Source organism: Halichoerus grypus, chromosome 10, assembly GCF_964656455.1.
Source record: "Halichoerus grypus chromosome 10, mHalGry1.hap1.1, whole genome shotgun sequence".
Lineage (NCBI taxonomy): Eukaryota > Metazoa > Chordata > Mammalia > Carnivora > Phocidae > Halichoerus > Halichoerus grypus.
The window spans coordinates 35112081-35137980 of NC_135721.1; the positions used below are offsets into that span (position 1 = coordinate 35112081).

A 25900-nucleotide genomic window follows, 5' to 3' on the forward strand; every position below is an offset into this window, starting at 1 on the left:
AACCTGTTGAGGACCAGACTCTCCTTCTTCCTGAGGCCAACCTCACATCTTCCGCGTGTGCTCTCTGGCCTGAGGCACTCAGATTTAGAACAATTGCCCAAGTGCTTTAGTGGAGGGGGACATATGCTCAACCTTCATGTGTCTAATGTCAGACAACACTTTCTCAGCTCCTACCATGTGCGGGCACTGCTTTGCGCACTTTACCTGCTCTTTTAATTGGACGCCTTGTGACAACTCTGTGAGAACAGTACCAGCGCCGTTTTGTCATCCTTCCCACCCGCAATGGGTAAATGACTGGAAGAGATGCTTTTGTTTGTATTCCCTTTGCACTGTGGGGCAGGAGGGCACCATGTGTGCTGGTGTTTCCTTACCAGGAACCAAGCCCTCGTTACTGGCAGGAAGCAGTGTTTTTAACTGTGACCGACACGAAAATTCACATGGCAACCCAAACAGAATTTCACAAAACAATCTTGCTTTTACTATCGTTAGTATATGTGGTGAACTTCATTAGTTTCCTTTCCATTCTCATTAATAAAAAACAGTTCGTCAAGACACTCTAAATTGATCCCTCTCCACAAATGCGTCACAGCCCGCAGGGCGAAAACCCTGCTCTATAAATCTAAAGAAGTCTCTATTTCTTTAGCTCCTACTCCCTCCGAATAAAGAAACTATTTACTTCTTTCACTCTCCTTCATAGTTCCTTGTTTGATATTGGGTTTTCCTAAGAATGACAAAGGAATACATACATTTTGAAGTTCTTTCTAGACATGGGTTTGGGTAAATATATGTGTGCAAGCATGGGGCAGGAGTGTAGGTGTGGCTACTCAGTCTATTCTTCATTTTTGCTGAGTTTGTCCTTTAGAATCTGAACTTTGGTTAGCAGGTTTTCCTGCCCCACAAGTGCTAGTTAGAGGTGATCAGGGTTTAGAATGACAGATTCAAGCGAGGGTTGTATTGGAATATGTTCATCCTGTCCTTCTGCCCAGATGCTAGTTCTCTACAATAGTCAGTGATGTCCAAGGTCATATGTAGCAAGAATAAGGACTGAACTGAATGCTCACTATGTGCCAGGCTCTGTATCGAACCCCTTCTGTATACTTTACCGTATTCCCTCGTAATAACCATCCCATAACATGACGGTAAGCCACTTCTGGTAATTTAGCACGTATGTGTTAGACATCGGGCTAAGCACTCTACGTGTAACATTGTGTTAAATATCCTATAGTTTTCTAGGAAGATACTATTGTCCCTATTTAATAGGTGGAGAAACTGAGGCTCACAGAGGTTAGGAAACTGACTCTGAATCTGCATTTAATGAGCGAGTCTGCTTCAAGTGGGACTGTCCCTAAGAGCTTAGCTTTCCTGCCAATGGTGACGTGCCAACCAAGCATCTCTTGAGTGTTTGGTTGGTCAGTTTTTTCTTTCCCTAAACCAAGTGAGGTCACCTTGCTCTCATTAAAGGGGAAAAAAGAAACCCCACCCAGAATTCTTATTTATTTGTTTCTTCTTACAGTTATTATTTTTTCCCACAAAAATCATTTCCCTGGGTGGGTCCCATTTTCCCCAAACAGCATAAATGATTTAGCTACCTGGCGTGCTTCGGCAGCTGTTGCCTTCTGCAGGGGAGTTACAAAGCTGAAATCATAATGATGAGGAGACTCCGGTGAAGGCTCTTTCTCCGGTGGGAGTGAGAGAGAGAATAAGCCCATCATAAACTCAGGCCATTGAGGACTGACATAACGGGGAATGGATTTCTCCTTCATTGCTTTAGGTGTTTCCCCCTTCATTTCCCTTTTAAAATGGGAGAGCATATCAAATGAGCCCTCTCTCCCTCAAGGACTGTTTCAATCTCTTACATGTTTTGGTTATTCATTTCTGTGGGTTGGCTGTTTTATTTTTATTTTTGGACAGTGGCTTGGGTAGTGGTAGGGATAATTAAGAGGTAAGAGAGAATTTTAGTTTTACAGTTTATGCTAAATAGCAAAAATAAATGAGGCTACGAGCTCTTTGGGCAAAGCCTTTTTTTTTTTTTTTTTTTTTTTTAGTGCTTACAGTACTGACCATTTTGTTGGCCTTCAACAACTAATTATGGTAGGAACCGAAACACATGGTGTGCATTATTTAGATCACACTTTAATGCCAGCATTTTGGCTTGTGCAGACTTTCCCAAATCAAGGTTTTTCCCAGAAGTGACAAACCTTCTTTCCCAGAGTGTATCAGATGTTTACAGGGATGGACGGTCTCCTGTCTCTTCCCCATCCCACCAGATCTTTGCTGCCAGGTCAATGTTACTCTGCTACTTCCCTTCCTAGCCTCGAGGGGTAAACGTCCCTTCACCACACGGGGTTTTTTTTTGTGTGGTGTTTTTGTTGTGGTTGTTAACTGCACCCAGCCTCAAATAATTCCTTTCTTTGAGCAATCCTGGCTGGCCTGATAAGACAAGGGCAGTCTCCAGAGACTTCTCTTAAAAAGATTCAGCTTGTCCATTTATGTTTCTGAAAAGCGCTTGCACATGTTAAAAGTTTCCTTGTGCAAACACATGTCAGAGAATGTTTTCTTAGGCTTCAAGAATGTATTTCTTGGCCAGTGGGAAAGTGTAGTCTATAGACTTTAAAAATCTGAACTCTGAGATAATCTTTACATGATCAATCGCTTGCTGGTTTAGTTCAGCGACCTCTTCGATATTGTCAGCTCCAATTAGATGTGCAGTTCTGCTCTTTTGCCATTTCCCCTGGATTCCCTGACCTGCCCCAGGGACCCTGTATTCAGAGCTGGCAGTTACTGTCAGTACCTCCTTGACAAGAGGTTTCAGGGTAAGCCGGGTGGCGAGCTGAATCAGAAGTGAAGAAGGAAGCAGTTCCATTGTGATTCTGCACTGGCTTCCCAAGAGGAGGAGAAAGAAGACCCAGGTTAAGCAGAGCCTGAAAACAAAAACCCTGCATCTTCTTCTTGACCAATGTTAATTTCAGACTGTTTGGAGCTGGAATCCTTGGTCATATGATGGAGACAAACTGGGTGGCATATTCTAAGATTCTTTCCCCTATAAGATAGAGAATTATTTACAAATGCTTCAATTTAAGGGCTTATGCATTTGGGGGGAACTTTTAATTATTCTATTCATCGATCAAGAAAATGGAGTGGCAGGATCTGAACCAATCATCCAAAGGCTCAAATGAGGTTTTTTTACCTTTTATAAAAATCAAGATTCTGTGGGCTGAGATTCTAAGCAATGGTGGGAATAGGTCATGGGTGTCTACTAATCTTGCTTGCATTTCCAGCATACAGTTTGGGCCTTCAGTTAGTTGCCATTTAAACAACAGAGCCATATCAATGAGGCAGAGATTTTCAAGGCCTGGGCAAGAGTGGAGGGCATGAGGAACCAAATGATTTGTCCAGAAGGCGCAATGCCCAGCAGACAAGATAAAACACACAGACGTGGACTCATCCACCTAGGGGCCCCAGATCCTTAGATGTGTCATCCTTTTTTGTGTGAACCTTGCTGGTGGGGTGTTTGGGAGTGAGAGCTGAGTATATTATCCCCAGGGGCTTGGGGGTTTTGTCTTCTCTTCTACCGTGAAATCACCTGATTGCGTCCTGCTAGAGGATGTGGATCTGTTTCACAGTAATCATTGTACTGAGCCAAGGAGTCGAGAGGAGCCATAGGAAAGGAAAACTCTGTCGCTCTTTTTCTGTGTAGGAGTTTGTGATCAACACGCCATGTGAAAATGCTGAGAAGATGTACATTGGAAATGCGATGTATGGGAATTATGCCGCGGTCTTCGCTCAACTCATCATAAACGGAAGATCGCAAGGTTTGTGCTGGCGCAGAGAGCTAGAATAATTCTCTTTACTCTTACTACTTTCCAGCAAGCACTTTACCTTGAAAGTGCACTTCACAGCACTGGTTTTATCTTGTATAAACTCAGTGCCAACTTTATTTCTTCAGTATACACGGTGACTGAATTTATTATGACATTTTGGCATTACAGTCGTCCCCTCCCCCCTTACATGCAGTTTTGCTTTCCATGGTTTCAGTTACCTGCTGTCCGCTGCAGTCTGGAAGCAGATGATGGTCAGAGGGTTGGTACTAGTGTCACACTCTGTCGCAGCACCTACATCATTCCTGCTCCTCCTCTCATCATGTAGGAAGGAAAACACGTGGCATATATAGGGTTCGGTACTTTCTATGGTTTCAGGCATTCACCGCGGTCTTGGAATGTATCCCCTGTGGACACGGGAGGACTACAGTATACACTATTATATGCAGTGCACAGTCCTAGAACTGACTGAATTTCAGGATCAACACAATTTGTAGACTGTTCCAGGAAATGAATAAAGCTTTAATCATAGCTTTAGAAAAGAGAGTTTAGCTACTGTCTCTCTGCCTTCCTCAGGGCCCCACTGTTTCATTGTTCCCATCCGTGATGAAAACGGAAGGCTGTACCCAGGAGTGACAGCTATTGATATGATGTACAAGGAAGGTGAGTCCCCAGGTGACACCACTTCTACCCTCATTTGCACTTCCTGCCCGCTCCCTGCCCCATCCAAGGAGGGTCTAACCTAACTCACCAAGACAGTGAAGGCAGAGATTCTTTGATTTTGAAGCCTGATGAAAGTCTTTTATGTCACAACTGTTGGGGAATGTTGAAGATTGCCATTTATGAATATGCATTGGTCTTATTTTCTCCCAGCCTCTCGTATTTTCCAGTTGTGGGGCAGCTTTGCCCTGAGTAATTTCGCCTCCTCTCCTCTTCTTGGACTTGTGGGCTCTCAGATGGCAGGTTGAGGCTCTCTTTTTCCTGCCCCTGAGCCACAGCCTGGTGTTGGTGCCTAGGAGGCCCTTGATGAATCCCGAGGACTGACTCGGGGGACGAGTTTGCTGTTGTAACCCAGGCTGAGCGGCTTAAACAACAGAAATGTATTGGCTCATGGTTCTGGAGGCTATACGTCCAAGATCAAGGTGATGGCAGGGTTGGTTCCTTCTGAGGGTTGTGAGCGAGAATCTGTGCCAAGCCTCTCTCCTTAGCTTGTAGATGGTGTCTTCATCCTTGCATGGCGGTCTCCCTCCTTGTGTGCATGTCTGTGTCTAAATTTCCCCTTTTTATAAGGACACCAGTCCTTTGGATTAGGGCAACCCTAATGACCTCTTTTAATTTGATTATCTCTGTAAAGACCCTGTCTACAAATAGGTCACATCCATAAGTACTTGGGTTTAGAACTCAAACGTGTGCATTTTTGGGGGGTGCAATTCGACCTATAACAATTGGTGAGAGCAGGCCATACCTGTGGGCCCCACTGGTTGTCCCCAGCCAAGGCCAAACCAAGCCAAAGAAACAGGTGGGAGAAGAAGGAAAAAGAAACAAGAGAAAAGGGGGCAGAAGATGATTCTTTGGTGGAGGGGATCGTCTCACCTCGGCCCTCAGTATTTACCGACCACTGCCACAGCTGCGGGAATGGGCTGCAGGTGGGGTTGTGAGTGCTCTAACTGTATCTGAGGCCCTCGCTGGCCTTGTCCCTTGAAAGCACCCATCGAGTCAAGTGTTGATGAGGGCAGAGGGCCCAGCTCTTGTGAAGTGGTGCCAGACATTTAAAACACTGGCAACTTCAGAAAGTCTGCTTTGATTTCTTGTAAACTCCTAAATGCAACTGTATCCTTGTTAAGGGGTGATGTTCCAAATAAAGACGTTTACTAGAGATTTTTTTTTTTCCCTCAGCTCAAATCTTCCCAAGTGTGAGATAAACAAAAAGTAGACCCCAGACTCTGACAGGTGTCATTAGGAAACAGGTCCGGCGGTTTTCAGGAACCTTCTGGGGAGTCGGGTCACTGACCCCAGTCACTCACAGCTGTCCTTGTCTTTTCAGGCATTTGACTTAACTACCTCTTGTTCTTGGAAGGCAGCCCTGGGAGGGAGGAGAAATTTGACTTCTGTATTACTGGGGGAGTAAGTGGCTTTCTTGCCTCCTCTGCGTTTGCCCTGGCATTCCTTCTGATGCCTAGAGCTCCTCCTTTCCAAGTTGCAGCACCCAGATCCTCCACCTAAGCCCAGGAGCACAGAAGGCTCAGCTCTTCGAGAAGACCAACAGAGAGCGTCCCCGCCCCCACCCCATCTAGAGAAGCATCAGCCATCCTGGGAGTAAAGGGAGGGGTTTGGGATTTTAGTGGAGAAGTAGCAGGAAAGTAGTTCTGATGCTAGCACGGATTTGTCCCCTGCAGCTGTTTTCTGCTCTCTCTAGGTCTGCACGGTGTGGATAATGGGATTTTAATATTTCACAAGGTTCGGATACCAAGGGAGAACCTGCTGGATAAGTGAGTACTTTTCACTTTAACTCAGATAGGCTGTGTGTATGATCTCATTATTCTCCCAAGCTAGGCCTGGCGCCTGGGTCTCATGGGCTGCACGTCCAAGCTGTCTGCCAGCCCCTCCTACAAGTTTATTGACCATCCATTGGAAAAACGTAGATAAGAAAACAGAAAAAAATTAAAATTATCCAAAATGCTATTACCCAGACATAATGATTGTTATGCACACTTGAATGTATAACTCTCTAGACTTTTTTCCAGGCTGGTATATCAACAGAGTGAGGTGTGTTTGATTTTTACTGAATGAGAGCCACTTGTAAATTCTATTTTTTACAACTCGTAATTTCTGTTTAACATATGTCAGATGTTTTTATGCAACAGGAAATACATATATACATTTTCATTTTCAAATATGGCCATAATAGACAAATAAATGATCTATAATTTATGTAATCTATCCTTATTGTTGGGCAATTTAGATTGTTTCCTTAAATTTTTTTGTTGTTGTTGCTATTACACACCAGGTAGTGTTCTTGCCTCCTTTGTGGGTGGCAGGAGGAAAGGTACCACCTTTCGGCTTAGGAGGCTCTTGTAACCAGTGCTGCTTGGATGGATGGATAATGTCAGAGGTGCTCAGTGTCATTTCCCAGCATCCCACTGACGTCAGGGTGGGTTAAACGATGAGGAGAAGGCTGCTTCTTCAGGGGCATTTTAGGGGTGGAGCTCTGGGGGTTCACATTACACTTTGCAGAGGCCAAGAAACACCAATTACTGTGACTTTTCTCAACAGCATTTCATGTATCCAATAAAAATCCTGACCTATATGCATATTGAAATCTGTGAAAAAGCTAGCAATCAAGCTCTGCATAATCAGCTTTACTATAGATTTTCCTTTAACACTTCATTCCTTTTCTTTGCCTGCACACTCTTGCCAGCAGATAAATGTCATAGATGCCAAAAGTTTAAGAAAAATATGTGGGAAGCAAATTCTGTTAACCAACCCCCTGCTCCCCAGGGAATTAGTAGGAAATAAAATGGAAATGTCGAAAGCATCTTTGCAGTTATCCTGGTGTGTGGGGAAGCCTTTAGGTCCCCTCAGGAGCCACCAGTGCCCATGACAGCAGGTCTGAGCACCATCAGCCTTCCCCAGAGGTGCCTGCACATTTTCCAGTCACTTAGCTGCAGCACTACACTCTGGGAGATGGGGAAGAGGGAAGGAAAGCTATAGATGTAGAGCTCCCCATGTGTCCCACCTTCATGAGATCTCAGTGGCCTGGCCAGTCTGCCAGAAGCCGGATCCATTGGCTCATTCTTCATCCAATGCATTAGAGATTAGAAAGTTAGATCCAGCCAGAAAAAAAAGTGATAGTGAGCTACATGGTCTGTAGAAGATAGGAGAATATATGGATTTTTTTTTGATAAGCAGGGTTTTATTTTGAGCCATTCTATTGGCACTTAAACTGCCCCCAATATGCCAGAGAACAGCAGTGGAAACACAGGCATTTTGAAGGAGGAGCCCCATTTTGGGGGTGTTGATAAAAAGTGGATCAGTAAATAGATGTTCAGATTCATTGCAATCCCTGTCAAAATCCCAGTTGCTCCCCCCCGCTTTTTTTTTTTGCAGAAATTGAGAAACTGATCTTAAAATTTATATGGCAACACAAGAGAGTCAGAATAGCCAAAACAATCTTGCTAAAGAAGAACAAAGTAGGAGACTCACACTTCTGATCTGAAGATTTACTACAAATTTACAGTAATTGAGACGGTGTGGCAGTATAGTGGATCCCCCTGAAAGCCGGTGGGAAGTAAAAAAGAAAAAAAAGGAAAAAACCCACTGTGGTATTGGCATAAGGATAAATAGGTAGGCAATGAAATAGAATGAAGAGTCTAGGAATAAATTCTTACATTTATGGTAAATTAATTTTCAACAAGGATAATAAGAATATTTAATGGGGGAAAGAGTAGTCTTTTCAACAAATGGTACTGGGACAACTGGACATCCACATGCAAAAGCATAAAATTGGACTCTTATCCCATATACAAAAATGAACTCAAAATGGATCACAGATAAAATGTAAGGGCCAAACTGTAAAGCTCTTAGAAGAAAGCATAGGTGTGAATCTTTGTGGCCTTGATTAAGCACCAAAAACATAAGCAACCAAAGAAAAAAAGAGATAAATTGGACTTCATCAAAATTAAAAAACTTTTGCACCTCAAAGGACACTATGAAAAAGTGAAAAGACAATGCACAGAAAGGAAGAAAATATTTGGAAATCACATATATTGTAATATGTATGATACATATATATCATCTATATCATTTGCAAATCATATATATATATACATATATATATGCTATATATATATATAGCATCCAGAATATAAAAGGAACTATTACAGCTCAACAATTAAAAGACAAATGACCCAGTTGAAAAATGGGCAAAAATCTGAATAGACATTTCTTTGAAGAAGATACGCAAATGGCCAGTGAGCACATGAAAAGATGCTCAACATCATTTGTCATTAGGGAAATGCCAATCAAAACCACAATGAGATATCACTTTGCACCTGCTCAGATGGCTATAATAAAAGAGACAGATCATAATAACGGTTGGCGAGGATGTGGAGAAATTTAAACCCTCATACATTGTTGGGGATGAAAATGGTGTTGCTGATTTGGAAAAGAGTTTGGCACTTCTTCAAAAGTTTAAATTTTTCATATGAGCCAATTCTGCTCCTAGGTATGTGTGAAAACATTGTTCACAAGAGAATTGAAAACATGTCTGCACTAAAATGTATACACAATTGTTCATAACATAATTATTCATAATAGCCATAAAAGGGGAAACAACCTAAATATCTATCAACTGATGAATGGATAAACAAAATATGTGTATCAGTACAATGACTTATCATTGGGCCATAAACAGGAATGAAGTACGGACATGCCACAACATGCATGAACCTTGAGAACAGTGAGCTGAGTAAAAGAAGGCACACACAAAAGCCACATATTATATTTTTCCACTGATAGGAAACATCCAGAATAGACAAATCCATAGAGATAGAAAGTAGATTAATGGGTGCCAGGGCCTGGAGTATGATGAGTATGGGGAGTGACTGCTAATAGTATGAGGTTTCTTTTTGGGGTGATGAAATGTTTTGGAATTGGACAGTGGTAATGGTTGTACAAGTTTGTGAATGTCCTAAAAACCACTGAATTGCACATTTTAAAAGGGGGGATTTTATGGCATGTGAATTATATATCAACAACAAAAGAGTGGATTGATGTGTGGTCTTCACATTCAGGCTCCAGTGTTGGTTTAATGATGGTGGTCCTCATGCTTCTTTTTGCCAGGGGCCCCTGCTGAGTCACAGGTTGGTGGTGGCACAAAACCTGCTTTTACTTTCCGTGAGTCAAGCCTTGGTCAGGATCTCCTGGGGAGACTCTTCCCCCATCCCCGACTCTGATGTCTCATAAGGGTAGTTCCTGGATCTGGAAACCCTGTGTGTGCATATGGCATCATTTCTAGTGGTGCCATGTTCTTCTTTTTTGTTAACCCTACTCCTCTTTTCCACCTGCCTCTTCTCTACCATAGGTTTGGTTCTGTGGCTCCAGATGGGCAGTACCATTCCCCTATTAAGAACAAGAGTGCAAGATTCAATGTGATGCTGGCAGCGCTGACCCCTTCGAGATTAGCTGTGACTTTCCAAGCTATGGGTGCCATGAAGGTAGTTGACTCTGATTTTAATTTACATCACGGTTTATTCTCTGCATGTTCCAGGGGTGGGTAACAATTTCAGGAACTGAGCATCCTGAGCCACAGTTGGTATAATGTGGCTAGGGTTAATGGTTAGATACTAATAAGTGCCAGTTGGCCACACGCAGAGAACATTTCTGCACCCTTCTTATCATGGGATCCTATCCATCTACAGCTCAGATGTGCTGCTGATTATGGTGGGTGGAACATAGGCATTGTGGTAAAAGAGCCACAAAGGATGAACTTGGGGGGACGGGGTCATTCAGATCAAATGCCTCTGCTAGAAAAGCAGGGAAGGCCAGCGTGTCTCAGCTGAGTTCATTGGGGAGCTTTGATGGTCACATGGCTGTTTGGAGTATGGCATTCAGCATCACAAGTTGGAGTCCATGAAGCCAGATCCCTAGAAGGCATCTCTACCTCCCCTCCTCTCACACCTTCCCAAATACTGATTTGGAAAGAGCAGGCAGGAGAGGAAAGTTCTGGAAGGGCCTTCTCTTCCTTCTCTTCCTTCTCTTCCTTCTCCTCCTCCTCTTCCTCCTCAAGGCTCAGCATTGTCTGTTCTCTGGGCCCTTTCCTTCTCTTTGCATGAGGGAAAAACCTGCTTTAAGCTCCACTGAGCTTGGTGAAGCTGGAAGAAAAATTAAGAAACCCATGAATATGCATTGTGGCTCGAATCCAACTTTTCCATCAAGAAGGAATAAATTTCATTCACCTGACTCCAGGCCTCACATCAGCACACAGTTGTCTGATGAGCAGGAAGATTCTTGACTCCTTTCCACCGGGTTGGTCCTGCTTCCCAGGAAGCCTGCCTGACAGGAGCCGCCCTGTGTTTTGCGTTTCCTGCCAGTTGGTACAGTTGTGCTGCTGTAAATACCCACGCTCAGTACGAAGCCAGTGACCTCATGCCCATGGGCGCTGCTTCCTGCGCTTCTTAAAGGGTGTTGAGTTCGAAGTCCCGAATCAGGAACAGCTCAGCCGGTTGGTCCCCTTGGCTGAATCGTCCGACAAATGAATGAGGCCCCAGGGAAGCCTTATGACGAAGGCACAGAGGTGAGGCCAAGGCTCTTGCACAGGATTGGAGTGCTAAGGAAGACTTCTTCTTCAAGTCCGTAATAGAAACCATTTCAGCCATTTGGGGACTCCAGAAAGAGGCAAAAGGAGAGAAGTCAGTGAGCTGAGAATTACACTGTAGAGAAGCTGGGACAAAAATCTGATCCAGGATTATCTGGTACCTTGATGGCAGTCTGCACAACAGCCCCTCTGCTGGCAGTGGCCTTGGGGGGCTCGGCGAACACGAAAGCCCCTGCTGGCTGCTGTGGCCTCTGCAGGTGGTGCGGAAAGCCTGTGCTTGATGTCTCTGAGGGGGCGGTGGTGCGTGGAGGACGCCCACGCTGCCAGGAGGCCCATGGCTCTTCCAGGCTTCTGGTGGAGTCCTGAGGGGCAGGCACAGGGTAGCAGAGGCAGGGAAGCAGCAGGGCCTTCTGGAAGAGACTTTGTTTTTCAGCATCACCAGATCTGGAGCCGGGAGGGTGGGGGAGAGAGACCATGGCTGATTTTTAAGAGGTCCTCGTTCTCCATTCTACCAAACATTGGCAACGTGAGGCCTTATCTTGATCATAGAACAGAGAACTGAGGGCTCAAATCTCAGCCAGGACTTGACCAGCAGTGGGGTCGTGGGCGAATCAGGAGGCCTCGTTAAGCCTCAGCTTCTTCATCTGTACAATGGACCTTGCGATAATGGTGAGGCAGGGGTGAGTAGAGGTGTGTGCGGCACTGGCCCAGAGCAAATGTTCGGTAGCTCAGAGCTGTTACTGATGTGATGCCTGGGGTCACTGCTGCTGTTACCAGGAAGATAGGTGTTAGCTATAAGACAGGAATAAGTGGGCTTTTATTGAAACACAGGCCACCCTGGCCTCCAGGTAACAAGGCAGTCCGAAAGGTTTTGCAGAAGTGTGCAGTTTCCTTTGGATTCCCGTGCCTCTGAAGCAAAACAGAGTGGCTGTGAGTCAGCACCTGCCCTGCCCAGGAGGCAAATTTGCCCAGTGACAGGGAGATCCCCTCGTGGAGCCTGCGAGCCCCGGGCGCTGCGTGGTGCGGGCACCGCCGATGAGGTCGGCCCTGATGGTCAGCGACCCTGGCCATTGTGATCTCATTGCGAACGTCTCAGGCGGGGATGATCTCACCAGCCCTCTTGGCATCTCCTCCTCTCCTATGGCTCAAACACATGACAGATGTTTTCTCGGCTGAAACCTAAGACGGGCCTGCTTGTTCTGTTCTCGCTGATGGGTGGAAAAATGGATCCTTTTCTCCTACGTGCATTCCTTATGTATTAGAAAACTGTCACCGCGGCTCCCCATGGTGACATTTGCTCAAGGCTGAGCGTGCCTGGGCCTTTTAAACTTTGCCCAGATGTCTTATTTTTCATGGTTATCTCTCATTTCCATAGTTTCTCAGTACTTTCAGATTTTCTCTTAAAGTCTTGCCTTAATAGCCTTCCTCCAATTTGTGTCCAAAGTGTTGTGCCAGATTAAATGATTAGCAGGAACAAAAGGAAAAGGAAACCAAGACATTTGGCCTGGGTGGGAGGTGGGGGCTCGGGAGAGCTCTGCAGCCGAAGTGGGGAGGCTGGGAAGCCTTTTCAGAGGGAGGAAGGAAGCTGGGGAAAGTCACTGTGAGTTCGGAGGCGGAAGTAGAGGGAGTGTGAAATGTGAAGGAGGTCTAGCCCATCGTTTTGGGTTGATTTTTGCATGGAAGTAAGTATTTCAGCATAAGACAAGCTTGTTCCTCACTCTCTAAAGAGTCTCCCTAGTCTTTTAAAGTAGGTGCTACACAGTAGCAGGGGCCCTTCCCCAGAGTTCTGAGCAGTTCTGGGTGAGGGTGGGGCCAGGGCTGGTGAGTCTGCATTTCCAGCAATTTCCCCGGTGATGCGGACATTACTGGTTGGGCACCACATTTGGAGAACCCCTGCACAGAGCGGATGGATACAGTCATAGATTCCTGGCCCCATCCCAGCCACCTTGTCCCCGTCCTGGGCACCCAGTGCCTCCAAGATCATGGCCCAAGTTCTCTGCCCATCTCCAGCCCCTTGCATGACTTCTCACCCGGCCTCCCTCTCACATGCCTGTGCTGCCTAGCGTGCCCACCCCCACTTTTCACATGATTAGTGTTCATGTACAAGTCAGCACTCAGGCGAGTGTCCCTTCTTCAGAAAGGTCACAGCCAACGTGTGGTCCCTCTGTCATGTTTTCAAGGCCCTGTACTCCCCCTTGCAGCATTTATTATGGTTTTGACCAGCTAAGGGTGTGATTGGCTGTTTCTGTGTCCTTGCCAACCTAAAAGCTCCACGCAGCCAGGACCCTGCTGGCCGCATTCCCTGCTGGGTCTTCAGCTTCCCACATGGCATGGCACGAAGTAGGAACACAGTAAATAGGAGTTGGTGGAATGAATGAAGAATGAATCAGGGGTGCCTGCGTGGCTCAGTCAGTTAAGTGTCTGCCTTCAGCTCAGGTCATGATCTCAGGGTCCTGGGATCGAGCCCCAAATTTGGGCTCCCTGCTCAGTGGGGGGTCTGCTTCTCTCTCTGTCCTTCCCCCTGCTTGTTCTCTCTCTCTCTCTCTCTCAAATAAATACATAAAATCTTAAAAAAAAAAAAGAATGAATCAGAATTCACAAATTGAACACCTGACATAGTTCTTAGGAGAGGTAAGTGTTCAATGCATTTTTATCCTGTGCCCCACACCCCTACCCCTCAGCTCAGTCCAGGGTGGCAGGAAAGAAAGATGTTGCTAACTCTTCCTTCTGACTCTACACGTAATATGTGCTTTACAGGCGTTAACTTATTTCCCCTCATAACAGCTCTGAGGGGGTTCCATTGGTATGTGGGGAAACTAAGGCATGAGGAGGTTAAAGAATTTGTCCAAGGTGGGCACTGAATATACCCAGGTTGATTCTGCTGGTCCTTGTTAAGGGAGATGGCCCCATATTTGGAAGGATGGTCATAGCATGTTGTGTAGATAAGATTGACACGTAGATATTACTGAAAGATATGGTTGGATTCAGTGGGACAGGGGCAGGCCAATGCAGTACATGGAGACTAAGAAGTTGGAGGTGCTTGGGCATGTTCATGAGCTGCTGAATTAGCTGAGTTACAACTTTGGGTCATAGAAGGTCACGAGCTGGCCTGTGAATCATTGGGTTAGGAAGACTCTCACCACAGCCCTTAACCAGGACTGCATCTGGTGGGAGCCATGCTCCTCCTCATCACCTTATCCTAGTGCCAGTGCTGAGGCAGGCAAAGGGAAGATGCCCCACATAAAGTTGTTTGGGTGAGATGTGTGGGATTGACATGCATGGAAACAGCTGGAATGTTGTGCTTACTGTAGACCACAGCAAGGCCATTAACAGCAGGGACTCTGGAATCGGCTTCTTGGATTTGCAGCCTGCTTCTGTTTGACCTCGGCAAGTTACTGAGCCTCTCCACACCTCTAAATATAATGATAGCACTCCCTCCTAGAACTGTTGTAAGGCCTGGGTGGGTCAGTACCTGGAAGGGGCTTCTACAGTGCCCACATACACTACGTCGTCCATACGTGGAAGCTGGTATTATATTATTATAAGGGATGTGGGAGCTTATATAATCAGGTTCAGTACTATTGATCATGAAAACGACATCGGAGGCTATGAGGATACCACACTCCGTTGGTAACACATGCTCAGCCCTCTGTGGTAGTGGTGCTTGAGCTAACAGTAGGGACTTATGAGGCTGAGCCTGGATGTGGCTGAAAGCTGTCTGTGGTCACGGTTGGCTGTGGATATGGGATGGGGAGAAGAGAGGTCCGTGCCATCTGACTTTCTTCCTGGGGTTCAATAAAGGACACATGGTCCTGAGAGAAGAGTGAAGAGAGTGAATGACCATCTTTGAGTCATAAAAGGTTGTGGTATGTATGATAGTGGATAACTTTTCCCATTTCCTGGGGCTGAAGGGAGAGCAAAGGGAAGAAATTGGTTTCACATGGGACACTCGGAACTTGTGATGGGAACATGACCTTTTCTGACAGTGAGCCTTGTTGGACATGAAGAAAGGGCCTGAGGAAGGTGGTAGAGTCCACTTTTTCAAGAGAGTCTCTCTCCCCTATTGATGGGGCTTTGGGGATATGTGGCCTTGAATAACCTTTTCAAGACCTTCTGACTGTAAGGCTTCATGGAGAATCAGAATAACAAAGAAGAGGAGGTAAGGGGTATCTGAGTCTTCTTGAGTCAAAGACGGCTCTTCAAACCACAGGGGGCAGGATGGTGTAACATAACTTGGGCCTGCACTGTGTTGGGTGAACACAGCAGAGCTGGCTGCGTGTTCCTGCTCTCTGGTCTTGCCCTGGGGCTTCCCCTTCACCCAGGCTTTGATACATCCCCAGAGATGTCCCAGATGTGTGTTCCTCACCCTGGTGTCTGGCTCCTGCATCTGACTCTGCAATGCCAGGCCTGAGTCCTTGAGTCACCGGCTGGGCCTGGAACTGGGCAGCTGGCGTCAGAGTGTGACAGTCTGCGCACCCTGATAACCTTGAAGCGGTCCCCTTAATTTAAAACCTCAGTTCCTGTAGCTACCACTATAAAACTATCAGGTTTTTGTCAGTTTAATTCTTGCTAGGAGGCACCTACTTTCGTTTTCTTTTGGAATCATTTTATGTTTATCTCTCCTTCTTGTCACTTAGTGTGATATCATTTTTATCATTATTAATAGAACATGTAGTAGGCAGAGATCATGCCTTTTTATTTAGTCTCAGTGTAGGGCCTAGTAGAACACTAAATGTCATGAAGTCTTTTTACTCTGCCTTCCCTTCCCTTCCCTTCCCTTTCCTTCCCTTTCTTTTCCTTCCTTCCTTCCTTCCACTCAGCCATCTTCCAGCAATCTACACACTCATATACCCACCTGTCCATTCATCCATCTGTCTATCTATATACCCATCCCCTCCTCTCATTCATCCATCCATTTATCTACCAATCCACTCACCTATCCATTCATCCATCCATTCATCCACCCATCCACCTTTCCACCCATCCCACTACAAAGACTCTGAACACAAGGGTGATCCTTCATGCACGATTTACTAGTTAATGGGGAGCTATGTAATGTTCTAAAGAAAAGCAGTCACCTTTCTGATGGACACCATATTTTAGAAAATCTCCCTAGGCAAGAGTGTATAAGGAGAGGTCAGAGGCATATTCCATCCTCCAGAGCCTAGCCCTCAGCCAGCATTAAGGACTGAATAAGAAGCATCTCTATAGGACCTTGTATGCCTGAGGGCTTGGTGTGGGGACTGAAATGAATGGGATTAGATAGAAATGGAAGTACTCTGACAATGGGCACAGTGAGACCTCTGCCCCGTCAAATAGTGTGGTGTAATGGGAGGGCAGAGTGAGGTAGGATATGGGGTCCCTAGAGCAATGTCTTGAAAATGTATGGTACTCGCAAGTGTGTGTATCATTGAAATCGACAAGACAAAGTTGATTGATGTTTATTCTTTTGACATTTTGTAATGTGGACAGTCACCTGTTATCACAGGGAGTTGGAGAGTTGAAAATGGGGCTCATCCTGTGTCAGTTGTATGCTTGTCTTTTTAGATGCATCGTGTATGCTTTGAGGAAGCAGGTTCACGTTGCTCATCTTGTTCTACTCAGGTTAACATTATTCTCACTTTAGCATCCTCACACATGCATACACAGGTGTAAGGAGCAGGGGACTTGCTCAGATGCTGGGGAAATACCGTGGGATAAGGGGTTTGTCTGGATGATCCTCAGAGGGGCCATCTGTGAAATGTGTACTGTTTCGTTTTCTGGTTTAGAAACTTCCCAAGGTTGACCACCAGAGGGTAGCAAATACCAATAATGACTTGCAGATTCTTTTTCCTTTAAATTTATTTGGGGTTGTACGTAAGAAAAGCCTGGAATTTTGTTGTTCTCATCAGTTTAGCATCTTGTCAGCTATGAGTGTTGATTGTTACAAAATGGTTAGTATAAGGAGAGTGGGGGGGGGTGCATCAGCTGAGTAATTAATTGTCTGGCCCAAGACCAAGACTGTACATAGGATGCAGAGTTATTTGGATGACTCTTCAGGATATAATTTGGCTCACAAATGTCTTAAGAAATAAGTTTGCAGCATTTTGGGTGGGTGTGAAAATGGTTAAATTTTTTTTGTGGTGTTTCCATGGCAGTTTACATTTTTAACAACTGAAGTTTAAACATTTATTTTTTAAAAGGTACATCTGCTGCCTTTTTCCTCAAAGAGCAAAGAGCTAAAGATCCAGTACAACTGTAGATAAGTAGTACTAGTTTTTGAAATGGTTATTTTAAAGAATTGCCACTTTGAATTTACTTCAATTCTGTGAACACATGTGGGATGAGTCGCTGTGGACCGTGAGCAGAGATAACCTGGAACAGGTGTGTGCCCTCCAGGAGCTCATGGTGTATCCAGGTAACTGAGATCCTATAGTGCTGTGAGGGGCTCGACTGTGAGGCAGCCTCCAGGGATTACGCTGGCAGGAAGGGGAAGGTGGTGGTGGTGGTATTGAGAATAACACTTCATAAAGAGAGTCTGGAGATTTTGTGGTTGGAAGAGACCTTAGAGATAAGAGTCCAGTGTATACGTTTTTTGGAGACATTTCTAAATGAGGCTCTGAGTCTCTCAGGCACAAAGACCTTAGAAGTTGACCTCCAGCCCTCCCACCGTGAGCAAAGTCTCCAGGTCACACCTGTAGATGGAGAACAACCCAAGAGAACATGGCGGCATATGGAGTTTTTCTGTGCTGGAGGAGAGGAAAGTCTTGGGCATCCCTCCCCCTTTGATGTGGCCCAGGAATGGGAGAGGTTTGTGACGATGATAACGTTTCAAGGAACAGAGCTCCCTTGAACTAAGTCATCAGAGGCTGAGCAAGCCTTGTAGGAAACCCCAGTCTCCTCAAACCCTGAGGTGTGGCCGTGCAGCTATGAGATGCTGTTGTCAGTGTAGACGGCTTCCAAGTTGCTCTGAGCCTGGGTCCTGCCTGGGAGGGGGCTTGCCTCTAGCAGCCTGCTCACCCAGGACTTGGAGGAATGGTGCCCAGGCTGCAGCTGTGAGGCGCTGCCCTGTTGCCTGCCTCTGGGGAGCACCATCTGCACCATCCGAAAGGTCAAGTATGGATGATTAATGGCTGGCTTGCTGTCCTTAGGAGCTTTTCCACCTGAAACTTGATATTCCATGTAGCGCAAGTGCTTGCACCGGTCCCTGTACCTTTTCCTCACTCCACATTTCATGGGCTCCATTCTTCTTCCTCTGCCACGAATCCCTCTGTTGGTAGTTTCTCAGGGAAAGGTGACAGTAGTTCAGGCCATCACCAAATAATAACTCCTTGTCTTGAGTGCTTCCCTGAGCATTTTACAGATAATCACTCCTTTAGTCATCACAGTGGCCCTATGAGGTGGGTGCTGTCACAATCCCCATTTTCTAGATGAGAAAACAGAGATATAGAAAAATGTAACAGCTTGCCCCGAGTTCCCCAGGCCTCACAATGTGGCAGCCTGGGGCTGGGGCCCTGCCTTACCCACACTGGGATGGCTTTTGTAATCCTCAAGCAAGGGGTTCTGTGAGTCCATCACAGACCCTTCTCACTGGCATTCCTGGACCGCTTTGACACATGGTTGTATTTGCTTTGGTTAACCAAACCGAACCAAAAATTAAAAATAATTTTTTGTCTACATTTAAAAATGTGGCGTTCCACTCAAACTGGGATTTGGCAGATGCCAATTGGTTAGCGGCTGGGCCAGAATCCCGGCTTCCCTCTCCACTGTGGCCTGGGACCTGATTTGTTTTTTAGCGGCACCACGGACTTTGCGTGATCACCATGTGTCACCGTGGTCCTGAGCATTGGTGTGCGGGGAGCATGAGGGGTGAGGGGAGACAGGCGGGTCCAACCTTTACGTAGAATGTCCTTTTATGGGGAAAAGGTCCATATATAATGAACATTTGTTGAGTGTGTACAACTCTGAGCTCAGTCCAATGGGATGATTTTTGAATACCTGTGCTTACTCGCATCAGGTTTGCTGGTGAAAGGTTGTATAGGAGCGCCTGGGTGGCTCAGTCGTTAAGCATCTGCCTTCAGCTTGGGTCATGGTCCCAGGGTCCTGGAATTGAGCCCCGCATCGGGCTCCCTGCTCCGCAGGAAGCCTGCTTCTCCCTCCCCCACTCCCCTTGCTTGTGTTCCCTCTCTCTCTGTGTCTCTCTCTGTCAAATAAATAAATAAAATCTTAAAAAAAAAAAAAAAAAGAAAGGTTGTATATTCCCCTTTATGAGACTTCTGTGTTAGCTCTGGAAGTGGTTTGGCTTAGGTATGTGGAAATTTTTCAGTAATGTGTCTAGATCTGGTCTTTCATTTTACCCTGCATGGCACTTGGTAAGCTCTTTCAATTTGAAAACTCTTTTCATTTTGGGGAACTTTCTTCTTCTAGATGTCTGGTAATTCTTTTCCCCTTTTTTTCTGTTTTCTCAGAACTCGGTTTGAAGGTTGGAGTTTTTGTCTTGATTGCCTCTCTCTTACTTTTCCCCTCAGAGTTCTCAATAGGATTTGCTCTATGTTCTGGAATTTTTTTTATTACACATTTTTATTTGTACAATTACTTTTAATTTTCAAGAGCTCTTTCTCTTATCTATTCCTTTTCTATAGGGATATGTTTTTGTTTTTTAGATGCAGTTGCTTCTGTAATCTACATCAACTGGAGATTTTTTTCAGAGTTCTATTCTCTAAATTTTTTTTTTTTCCTATAGGGTCAGTTGGGGTCAATTAGAGAAAGAGAGGGTTGGGGGACAGAGAGCTTGGAAACCATTTATTACAATCAGTGTGAGGTTAGTGCTATAATAGAGTTATTAGCAGGACCAGGACAAGGGCCACTAGGATTAGCTCAAGCCATTGGGGAAGAGTTCCCCCAAAGACTTTACACTGACTCGGAGTGCCTGGGTGGCTCAGTCGTTAACTGTCTGCCTTCGGTTCAGGTCATGATCCCAGGGTCCTGGGATCAAGTCCCAAATCGGGCTCCCTGCTCTGCGGGAAGCCTGCTTCTCCCTCTCCCACTCCCCCTGCTTGTGTTCCCTCTCTCGCTGTGTCTCTCTCAGTCAAATACATAAATAAAATCTTAAAAAAAAAAAAAAAAGACTTTACACTGACTCTTGAAGATAAGTAGAAATTGCTTGGGAAACAAAGAGGGGGAAGAACATTCCAGGCAGAAGGAAGACCATGCATGAAGACATGGAGGGGTATAAACCAATGAAGTCCATGGTGGATGAACAGAAGGCTTACTGTGGCCAGAGCTTCCATGGTCTGCTTGAGAAGTTGTGGTGGTTTATCTACCACACTGACCAAACTGGCAGGTGAGTGAGGGCCACAATGGAAAAGGACTCAGGAGCCACAGAGAACCTGCAAAGGAAGGATTACATGCAGGATAAGGACATGACTGGAATTGCATTTTAGATAGAGTGTCATGGCAGATGGGTGGAAGATAGAGGGAGGTGTAGGGTTGGCAATTGGGACTGTGATAATGGTCCAAGTAAGACAAGATGTGTGGAAGGGGTGGGGAAAGAATATGGTGTAAATGCAAAGGACAGAATGGAGAGGATATTGGGGCTGGTTGGATGTAAGAGACAAAGGATGACAGCAGGTCTGGCTTTGGTGACTGTGACCTTGAACTCATTCAGGGAGTTAAGAAGGGGTTGCTTCCTATGCTTTCACCAATAGAAACTTTCCTTTAAATATACAACCGGCTTGACTCTACCCCTAACTTACACTACTGCAGGGACTGTGGGCGGATCTACCTCATGCGGAAGCTGGAGATCAAGACCCTGGGGCTTTTGGAAACCTCCTCTCCCGCTTCCCCCTTGTTTAAGGAGCAGGTGTTGAGGGCTAGCCCCAGGAGAGGCTCCTTCTCATGGGGAGGCCTCCCTGTCCAGCACTGCCAGGATGGCATGGGTGAGCATGCCAAAGGCTGGACTATGGTTTTAGCAAGTCCTTCCCCTCCTTCCATCAGCCACTTACTCTAGCCTGGCTTGCATCAATAAGAAAGGTGACATTTTGGCCTGTGTCTACAGTTCCTTGGCTTATTTCTCAATTCGTATAAAAGCCAGGTGGGGGTCCCTTGTCAACCCCAATGTAGGGACCATAAAAAGAGAGCATGTTCATATTTAAAATGTATGTGCCTGATGAGAAGCACAGTGCCCTGCTCCTGTGAGGATATGTGACCTTACTACATTTATTACACAGTTTGGGGGGGTCCTGCCTACATTGTAGGGAATCCCCTCTGGATCAGACTTGACCAGAGTTTGGAGAGGTTGTGGCTGGAGCAGGAAGATATAAACTGAGGGATGGGCATTCCCTGCCTGCAAGGTTGGCCCTGGGTGGAGTGCCTGAGGGCTTCTGTGGAACCATCTTTTTTTTTTTTAAAAAGATTTTATTTATTTATTTGAGAGAGAGAGAGAATTAGAGAGAGCATGAGAGGGGCAAGGGTCAGAGGGAGAAGCAGACTCCCCACTGAGTGGGGAACCCCATGCGGGACTCGATCCTGGGACTCCAGGATCACGACCTGAGCTGAAGGCAGTTGCTTAACCAACTGAGCCACCCAGATGCCCCTGTGGAACCACCTTTATTTGCTGCTCAGAAGACTCCGAAGCAAATAGGTCTTGCCTGGGGTGCCTGCCGTGTGAGGCCAGTCATTGGGAATGTTAGCTTCAAGTGAGCAGGATCTGTGTCTTCTTGGTCACTGTTGTCCCCTCTGGACTTAGAACAGGGCCTGACACTTAGTAAGCACTTAGTAAGTGAATGGGTAGATGAATAGATGGATGGCTATAGTGATGAAGGGAAGGCTTCTTTGATGGAGAATAAGTCAGTCCACATCACAGCTCCATGGAGATCAGATGTATGTCATTTGGTGGCATTTTAAATGAATTAAGGGCAGTGAACTATGATCTGAATCTTTAAACAATTAAAAGAAGCATTCTCCATTTCTTCTGTGTATATCCAGACCTTCATTTTATAACTTTGGAGCTTGCCCACATCAGGGTATTTTTAGTCCATGCAGGGGTCTATACAGGCAGAGACTATTTTGTGTTTATTTCCTGCAGAGCTCACTTGCTTCCTGGCTCACCCTTGCAGATTGCTCATGGGTGAGCCTCATGGGTCTGACGACATTGTCAGTGTGACTGGAGTGCTATTCTTGGCGGATGACGCACAGGTCTGGGGACGGTCTCTCATTCTCTAGAGATAGATGGCCGTGTAACAGGATTAAAGCTTCAGTGAGCAGCCCCTGTCCCAGACTGTGGAGGGGCTGGGTGAAAGGGGATTCTTTCTGGGCAACAGAAATGATCTCATACTCAGCATACAGATCCGATTGCAGTTCCTCAAACAGGCCATACCTTGTCCCTTCTGGGCTCTGCCCATGACCTCCCTCTCTTCTTTCCTATTCACCCATTCTGCCTAAGGGTAGCTGTTCTTTCCTCAGGAAGTGTACCCACTCTTGCGGCTGCCCTTCCTGCATGGAGCTCTCATGGCACCTGGCTGGTCCGGCCCCAGGTGTTAGCTGTGGTCTGCTTCTCGGGCCAGCTGTTAGACTGGCAGCTAGCAGAGGACAGGGGCGTCACACAGCACCAGGTGAATATCTGTGGACTGATTCAGCCCGGAGACTCCCCAGCCCATTACCAGCATCTTTGTTCTGAGGAAGTTCAGGAGAAGGGAAAGGCAGCTGCCATGTGCTGGCCACTCCCTGACGGGCCAGACGTGCTATGCTCTCTATGCATTTGCTCACCCAGGGCTCACAACAGCTCTACCATGATCCCCATTTTACAGATGAGAAGACAGAGGCTGCGTGAGGTAAGGTAGCTTGGCAAGGACAAACAGCTCATGTGGGGGCAATGCAGTGTTTTGCCCACCTTGCCCCAGAATGACTTGAGGGTCTGCCCTGAATAACTCTTGTCAAAGACCCCTTTTTCATCTTTTTCTTTGTAACTGAAATATAGTTGATATACATTATTATATTAGCTTCAGGTGTACAACATAGTGATTTGATATTTATATACTCAGTGCTCACCATGATGAGTGTGGCTACTATGTGTTACCATACAAAGTTATTACAATATCATTGACTATATTCCCTATGCTGTACTTTTCATCCAAGAGACTTACTTATTTTATTCCTGGAATTTTGTACCTCTCAATCCCCTTCATCTATTTCACCCATCCCCCCGCACTCCTCCCCTCTGGCAACCACCAGTTTGTTCTTTGTATTTATGAATCTTTTTGTTTGTTGTTTGTTCATTTGTTTTGTTTTTTAGATTCCACATGTAAGTAAAATAATACGGTATTTGTCTTTCTCTGTCTGACTTATTTCACTTAGCATAATACCATCTAGGCCCACCATTATGAATGGCAAGATTTCATTCTTTTTATGGCTGAATAATAGTTCATTGTGATATATATGTATGTATACCACATCTTCTTTATCCATTCATCTATCAATGGACACTTACGTTGCTTCCATATCTTAGGTTGCTTCCATATCTATTGTAAATAATGCTGTAATAATAGCTTATATCTTTTCGAATTAGTATTTGTGTTTTCTCCCGGTAAATACTCAGAAGTGGAATTACTGGGTTGTACATATTTCTATTTTTAATTTTTTTGAGGTATCTCCATACCATTTTCCATAGTGGCTGCACCAATTTGCATTCCCACCAACAGTGCACAAGGGTTCCCTTTTCTCCACATCCTCACCAACACTTGTTATTTCTTGGTTTTTTGATATTAGCCATTCTGACTGGTGTGAGATGATATCTCATTGTGGTTTTGATTTGCATTTCCCTGATGATGAGTGGTGTTGAGCTTCTTTTCATGTGTCTGTGGGCCATCTGTATGTCTTCTTTGGAGAAATGTCTATTTAGGTCTTCTGCCCATTTTTAAGTCAGATTGTTTGTTTTCTTTGGTGTTGAGTTGTATGAGTTCTTTATGTATTCTGGATGTTAACCCCTCATCAGAAACATCGTTTGTAAATGTCTAGTCCCATTCATTAGGTTGTCTTTTTGTTTCATTTGATGGTTTCCTTTGCTGTGCAAAAGACTTTTAGTTTGATGTAGTCCCAATTGTTTATTTTTGCTTTTGTTGCCCTTATCTGAGGAGACAGATCCAAAAAAATATTGCTAAGACCAATGTCCAACAGTTTACTGCCTATGTTTCCTTTTGGGAAATTTATAGTTTAGGTCTCACAGGTAGGCCTCTAATCCATTTTGAGTTTGTTTTTGTGTATGGTATATGAAAGGGGTCCAGTTTCATTCTTTTGTATGTAGCTGTCCAGTTTTCCCAACATCATTTATTGAGGAGACTGTCTTTTTTCCCCATTGTATATTCTTGCCTCCTTTGTTGTAGATCAATTGACCATCAAACTGTGGGTTTATTTCTGGGCTTTCTATTCTGCTGTATTATCAATGTATCTATTTTATGTTTGTGTCAGTGCCATATTATTTTGATTACTATAGCTTTGTAGTATTGTTTGAAATCTGGGATTGTGATATCTCCAGCTTTGTTCTTCTTTTTCAAGATTGCTTTGGCTATCTGGGGTCTTTCATGGTTCCATATGAATTTCAGGATTATTGATTCTAGTTCTGTAAAAAATACTATTGCTATTTTTTTTTAATTTTTTTTTTTAAGATTTTATTTATTTGTGAGAGAGAGAATGAGAGACAGAGAGCATGAGAGGGAGGAGGGTCAGAGGGAGAAGCAGACGCCCCTCTGAGCAGGGAGCCTGATGGGGGGACTCGATCCCAGGACTCCAGGATCATGACCTGAGCCGAAGGCAGTCGCTTAACCAACTGAGCCACCCAGGTGCCCACTATTGCTATTTTGATAGGGATTACGTTGAATCTGTAGATTGCTTTGGATAGTATGGACAATTTAATGATGTCCATTCTTTCAATCAATGAGCTTGGTATAGTGTTCCATTTATTTGTGTCATCTTCAATTTCTTTCATCAATGTCTTATAGTGTTCAGAGCATAGGTCGCTCACCTCCTTAAATTTATTTTTTAAATTAAGTTTATTCCTAGATATTTTATTCTTTTTGATGCAATTGCGAATGGGATTATTTTCTCAATTTCTCTTTCTGTTAGTTTGTTATTAGTGTAGAGAAACACAATTAATATACAGAAACTTCTGTATATTAATTTTGTATCCTTTAACTTTACTGAATTCATGTATTAGTCCTAAGACATGAAATTTTTGGTGGCGTTCTTAGGGTTTTCTATATGTGGTATCATGTCATCTGCAAATAGTGACAGTTTTACTTCTTCCTTACCAATATGGATGCCTTTTAATTTCTTTTTTCTTGTCTTATTGCTGTGTCTAGGACTTCCAGTACTACGTTGAATAAGAGTAATGAGGGTAGACAACTTTGTCTTGTTCCTGGTCTTAGAGGAAAAGCTTTCAGCTTTTTACCATTGTGTATGATGTTAGCTGTGGGTTTGTCGTATATGGCCTTTAGTATGTTGAGGTATGTTTCTTCTATGCCCACTTTGTTTTTTTAAAGATTTTTATTTTTTTAAAGGAACCTCTACACCCAATGTGGTGCTTGAACCCATGACCCTGAGATCAAGAGTCTCACACTCCATTGACTGAACCAGCCAGGTGCCCCTATGCCCACTTTATTGGGAGTTTTTTTTTTTTTTAATCACGAATGGTTGTTCAATCTTGTCAAATGTTTTTTTTTCTGTGTCTATTGAGATGATATGATTTTTATTCATTTTGTTAATGTGGTGTATCACATTGATTGATTTGTGGACA

At 44.8% G+C, this 25900-nt stretch overlaps 1 protein-coding gene across 1 annotated transcript in view; it reads left to right on the forward strand.

Annotated features, from left to right (window-relative positions):
- The window catches only part of ACOXL (acyl-CoA oxidase like), a 348558-nt gene that overhangs the window by 58113 nt on the left and 264545 nt on the right, over positions 1 to 25900 (forward strand). The window contains exons 6-9 of the mRNA XM_078056280.1: positions 3698 to 3812; positions 4395 to 4481; positions 6235 to 6307; positions 9901 to 10033. Coding sequence (XP_077912406.1) covers positions 3698 to 3812; positions 4395 to 4481; positions 6235 to 6307; positions 9901 to 10033 — 408 coding nt within the window. The remainder of the gene's footprint in view (positions 1 to 3697; positions 3813 to 4394; positions 4482 to 6234; positions 6308 to 9900; positions 10034 to 25900) is intronic.